The sequence below is a fragment of the Antechinus flavipes genome, chromosome 1 (assembly GCF_016432865.1).
Source record: "Antechinus flavipes isolate AdamAnt ecotype Samford, QLD, Australia chromosome 1, AdamAnt_v2, whole genome shotgun sequence".
Taxonomy (NCBI): domain Eukaryota; kingdom Metazoa; phylum Chordata; class Mammalia; order Dasyuromorphia; family Dasyuridae; genus Antechinus; species Antechinus flavipes.
The window spans coordinates 123,736,289-123,742,591 of NC_067398.1; the positions used below are offsets into that span (position 1 = coordinate 123,736,289).

Genomic DNA, 6,303 nt, shown 5'->3' on the forward strand with positions numbered 1-6,303 from the left:
TACCAGTTTTGTAATACATAAGGGCAAACAAGAGTAATGATTGGCACTTATGAATTCCTTTAAAAATTTGTTACATCAATTGTTTTGTTACAATAATTAATTGGGTTATAAAGTAAATGAAAACATACGGATAAAGACAAAATTAAATGCTTCCACGTGATCTGCCTTCAAGTCAGAATTATTTCCTAATACAGGCATATTAGCAATAAGAATAAAAATGGAGATGTGGATAATTAATTTCAAAAGGTTCCAAACAAATATCAAGTGAATTAATAGAGTCATAACACATAACATCAGATAGAATGTAAGACACAAAGTTTGACTACTATACAAAGATGATCAAGAAATGTCATATTGAACAAAGTGGCATCTCTCCAAGAAATTAGCATACATGGGAAAAGTTCTAGAGGTTACCACTAGAAAATAAATGTGTTAGGTTGAAAATCTCACTGTTTCTTTTTATTCTCCATGTTTATTAACCCAGGCAGAGTACTGTCTCTTGTAAAAGAGCATGAGGTAGGGATGATCACAGCCAATCAGATAAACCAGAGGGGAGGGGGGCAGAATTAATGTTTACAAAATATCCTCAAACCCTTCTGGGGTGATGATACTGATGACAAAACGAATCAGAATGACAGAACAGAAGGTGTCCTGGGCTTGGAGCTAGTTTTGAATTGTACCTTGGGCATTTGCCAGCTTGTAACATTGTACAAGTCATTTTCCTCTCTTAAAGCCTCCATTTGTCCATGTGTAAAACAAAAATAATAAGGGTGTGTGTGTGTGTGTGTGTGTGACAAACTTCCAATATTGTAAGAAAGCAGTTTTTTAAAATGTAGAGTAATATATAAATTTATGAATTATTAATATTACTACTTTTGATCTAGGTTAATAATTTCATTGGTGTGAAGAATTCCCAGAATTGAAACTCTTACCACCAGCATAGACCGGTATTCTTCTTGATATATTATGGTTTGGGAGAGTTGCTTAGGGCACCAAGAAATTAAATGATTTGTCCATTGTTATACATCTGTTATATTTCAGTGGCAGGATTTAACCAGAGATCTTTCAGATTCCAAGATTGGTCTTTTATCTATCACACCAAGTTGTTTCTTATCATTATTATTAATAATGTATAGATTTGCAATTTCATGTATAATCATCTTTTTCTATTGTGCTATATTTTTTAAATGCTTGTTTTATTTCACAAAATAAAATAATAGATTGTGGGTAAATAAAGCTTAGGTAGGGTTTATTGTATAGCAGTATAGCAATCTGATTTTTCTTATTATCTCCTTTTCTTTTCTTTCAAAGAACAACTACATTATATGAATTATCCAAACTGAACATCACAGAACCATGGTGAGATTTTCTCTTAAGTATAGGTGCAATACTATTTTAACTCAATTGAAATATACCTTGACATGCATAATACATATATATCTTTCAAATTATTGAAGATTATTTGGTAGCAAAATTAGAGTAACCAAAATGAGAACACAGTGAACTTAGCCATGCTTATTCTCCTGACTGACTGCCTTTTTATTAAATTATCAGAATCTAGAAATTTTTACTATTTATGGGCATAAATCAGCCAGATCACAAAGCAGAAAGCGATATCATACAGACAGTAGGTTCTGCTTCATCTCACAAATTGGTCACAAAAAATCAAATGCATTTCTCTCTGAGATATCATCTCTAAGATAATGGAAAATGAGAGCATAATCTTATTTAACGGATGTAAAATTATTTAGCTGAAGAAATAAAATTGCTATTCACCAGTGATTCAATCAACAAATGAAAGCTCCTCCCTGCCCCAAACAGGTAAATTTTCATGATAGACTTACCCCCAAACTAGCTCCATTATTTCCTTAGTATTCTAACCTCCAAGAAAAACAATACTAGAGACAATCAACCCCCATACATCAAGGAGTGTCATTCATAAAGGGTTAGGGGTTGTCAGGATTTTAAAAGTTTAAGACATCTTCCACTATGGCAAGAGGCAAGGTAAGAAGTAAATGAGAAAAGCACTCACTGTTTGCAGCACTGGCCTTTCGGAATCGAGCCAGGTCAACAGTAGGTGGTCTGCTAGGTTTCTGTGGGGCTGGGCCGAGGGTAAACAGTGCAGGCAAGGGCTTCTGCTTAGGAACAGCTGAATGCTTATCTCCCTTTTCTTTCTCTTGATTTCGGTCCCAAGGTCCTGCCACAGTCAGCTTAGAAGGTGGTTTGGGTAACTTTGGTGGAGTGGCACCTGAGTTAGAGTCATCCTGGTTCATTTTACTCATAAATACGTTCTTAGCTGCATCTATTTTCCTTTCTTCCTTTTTCTCTTCAGGATTTTTGGGAAGGCTGGGGGCTGAGCCCGGAGTCCCTCTGCTGGCAACAGGTTTCAGGGTCACACCAGGGAAAGGCATAGTTGAGGGGTCTATGCTCTGGTCTTTGTTCTCAGTATCTTCCTTTGTTGGCTTAAGAGGGTTGACTTTGGGCTTGGAAGGAGGCCCCTTCTGTGGAAATGTGCCCTTGTTGGGGCTCTGGTCATCAGGGGAGATATCTGCATTGAGAAAAGGTTTCTGTCCAATTGGTGGTTTGGTGAAAGGGGGTTTGTGGTCATGGTCTTGGGAAGAGGTCAGGAACTTTCCTTTAGGGCCAGCCAACTTGGCAAAAACTGGCTTAGATTCATTTTCTTGTGCTGAAGCATTGAAAACAGGCTTTTGGCCAGGAGCTTTTAAGTCATTCTCTTGATTGACGGCATGAAGCAGTGCTTTGTTCCCAGAGGGCCTCGGGAATACAGGTTTGGACTCTTCCTTTGGCTGATCAAATGGTCTGGGACCTACGGGTTTCAGAAATCCTGGTTTCCCCTCAGGGTCCCTGTTGGCTGAGCTTGCTGGATTCCCAAATCTCTGGCCTACTCCAGTAGGTTTCAGATATGGGGGTTTGGGATCCTTGTCATTTTTCTCCTCAAAGGAAGGCTTTACTCCCAAAGGAGGCCTTGGAGTCCCAAACTTGGATAAATTGTTGGGCCCTGGAGGCGGACTGGCATTCTCTTGGTTTGTGAATACATTTTTCTTTGCTTGTATTCCTGAAGGGGCAGGATGTCCTCCTGCTTTGAATGGTCGACTGCCAATTGAGACCTCCTCTGTCAGGTTGCCCCCAGTGTTAAACTTCGCCATGAGAGACTTCACATCTGCTTTTCCATCCTATAAGCAGAGGGAACAAAAACTAGCTGAAAGCGAGAAGTATCATTTGTACTGTTTTACTGTATTCTAAAGGGTTTCCTGGTTTGAGGCTTATAATGCTGCTGATTGGCTGAGAAGGTGTTGTAACATTTATCTTCCTGTATGGCAAAAGAAGTTATGAGAAGGATGGTTTTCTTTCTTTCTTTTTTTTTCTTTTTAGAGGGGGAAGGGGGAAATGTTTTTTGTTGCTTTTTTAGTGTCTTAAACTAACCCTTTTACTTTAATCTTACCTTTGTCCCTCTCCTAACTGCCTTTAAAAAAAATCTATTTCACTGCCTTTTCTTTAACCTAACCTTCCTTTACTCACCTTTTTGTTTTAATGTAACATTTACAAGTTGATTCTTCCATAATTTTGCAAGCAAAAATAGTTTTTAAGTTAAAATACTCTGACAGTCCAACTAATATATATATATATATATATTTCACACATCTATCATAGTAAACTCACGTTGGTAAGTTTTCTTATTTCTGAAATGTCTCTTTTTATTCCTATTTAATCTTATGGTTAATCTGTTTGGTAACAGATTTCAGAGGCTGAAGGAGGAGCTAAATCTTTAAAATAAGCATTTGTATTATTACTCTGTGTATGAGAGAGAGAGGCAGAGAAAGAGAGAAAGAGAGAGAGAGAGAGAGAGAGAGAGAAAGAGAGAGAGAGAGAGAGAGAGAGAGAGAGAGAGAGAGAGAGAGAGAATGAACATGGAACTTTATGTTTCTGGTTCACAATTTTTATGGGGGCAAAATGAAAGGAGAGCTTGACAGGCAAAAAAAAAATATTTGTTAGCTTTCAGAATTGAGATAACCTCAGAGGTTTTAAGAACAGGTGTTAAGTTTCCTGCTAATGTGGAAGTAATAATGCCTTTCTCTTCAATGTCTTCTCTGATTTTTTTTTACACCATTGAAAAGTTTATACTTTTTCATGATTTTGATACTGTGCTAGGTAATAACTGTAAGAGAATATAAATTCCCTGAAATCTAGGATTTATTTTCAGTTTTATCTTTGTACTCCCAGTGCCTGTCACATAATAGGCACTCACTAAGTGCTTTTTGAATTCAACTGAACATTATAAAAATTGCCACTCCTAGCTTAGAAGTTTAGGGAAATAAAAGAAAGGGGAATGCATGAGGAATATTGGGCAGAGGGAAAGAGTGGTTATCTTTTGTTGGAAGAAAAGTATATATTCCATACAGAAGGAAATTAGTTTTTCAGCTTTGATCCTACTTCCTAACTCCTCTCCTCTCCAGTTTTTGAGCAGACTGAAACACCACCATTTCTACTCTCATTTCCTTTTCTCTCTTCTCCTTTGCTACTATTTACCCATCCTTCTTAAACTGACAGAGTTACGTAGGGTTCAGAGAGATCAGGTTGAGTATTAAGACCTGCTCCTAGCTCTAATAAATAATAATAACAATTAACATTCATGTACTTTTAGGTTAGCACTTTCAGGTTTGCAAAATACTTTCCAAATATTATATGTATCACTTTATATTCACAATGACCCTGGGAAGGAGGTACTATTTAAGTTAAACAGAGATTATGTCTTGCCCAGTTTCACATAACTAATAGTATGTTATTTCATGATCACTTCCATTCCTTCTTTTTTGCTAAAATAGCAAGGGGGTTGTGTGTGAGCAGGTGTGAAAAATCAAAACTACTAAATTACCACAGACCTACCATAAAATAGTGAATTATTTTCAATAAAATGTTAAGCTGCCAGGAAGGATTGAAAAAACTATGTTGTTCTTAAAGTCACTGAATTTGTATATGGAATCACTTATTCATTATCAGATTCACAAATTTAAACATCCTTACAGATGGATTACCTAGCTTATTTCTTATTTTTTTATGGCAGAAGAATTGGCTATTCACAAAGGTTAGAAGGTGAAACAGCTAATCTGTAGTATTCCAAACTAGAATGTTCTTCAACTGGGAGTTATGACATCATTGGTCTGATTCCTATTCAAATCCCTAAGTCCTTGTTTGTTATGTTTTTCTTAATAGTGTTTTGTTTTTCCAATTACATGTAAAGATAGTTTTCAACATTTATTTTTGTAAGATTTTTGTGTTCCAGATTTTTCTCTCTCCATCCCTAATGTCCTTCCTCTCTAAGACAGCATGCAATCTGATAGAGGTTATACATGTACAAGCATTTTAAAAATATTTCCATATTTGTCATGTTGTGAAAGAAAAATTAGAACAAAAAGGAAAAAAACAAGAAAGAAAAAGTCAAAAATCAAACAAATCAGCCAAAAAGCATGAAAATACTATGCTTCAATCCACATTCAGTCTCCATGGTTCTCTCTCTGGATGACTTTTCCCATCCCAAGTCTATTGGAATTGTCTTGGATCACTGTATTGCTGAGGAGAGCTAAGTCTATCATAGTTGATTATCACATAATCTTGCTGTGTACAATGTTCCCCTTATTCTGCTCATTTCACTCAACATCAGTTTATGAAAGTCTTTCCAGACTTTTCTGAAATCAGCCTGATCATCATTTTTTATGGAACAGTAATATTCCATTACATTTCATATACCATAACTTATTCAGCCATTGCCCAATTATTCCCAATTGAATCCCCCAATTATTCAGCCAATTCCCATAGTTTAAAAAACTATGTTGTTTTTAAAATCACTGGATGAGTATGTGGAATCATTTGCTTATTATTAGATTCACAAATTTAAAAGCAACCTTATAGATAGGTTATCTAACTTATTTCTTATTTTATGGCAAAAGAACTGGCCATTCAATTTCCAAATTTGAATGAAGAGATATGAGAAGATAACTTCAAACTACCCTTTCAGGAGGTGGAATGTCCACAGGTGTTACATATGCCATATATTTTTGAACTTTTTCAATGAATATTGGTCACTTGTGCTGATTTGTTTCCTTTCTAGAAAAAATACTATTTGTCATACAGGATGTCTCTCTGGGAAGGGAGTGGGAAAAAGAGTAAATGGGATACTATGGTAATATAAAATGTAAGATACAGAAAAATATAAATAAAACCTTTTTAAAAATCTCCCAAATTTGTAGGGAGCTCTAGTTTATGCCTCAAAAGCTAATGGTAGGT

The 6,303-nt window shown here is 35.9% G+C and overlaps 1 protein-coding gene across 2 annotated transcripts in view; it reads right to left on the reverse strand.

The window, feature by feature from the left end:
• FYB1 (FYN binding protein 1) overlaps positions 1–3,207 on the reverse strand; it is a 115,861-nt gene extending 112,654 nt beyond the window's left edge. The window contains exon 1 of one of the 2 annotated variants that reach the window (XM_051990196.1): positions 2,033–3,207. In XM_051990196.1, the coding sequence (XP_051846156.1) occupies positions 2,033–3,167 (1,135 nt within the window). In that variant the 5' untranslated portion in view covers positions 3,168–3,207. The remainder of the gene's footprint in view (positions 1–2,032) is intronic. The other variant, XM_051990206.1, reaches the window with a different exon arrangement.
• Between the last annotated feature and the right edge of the window lie 3,096 nt (positions 3,208–6,303).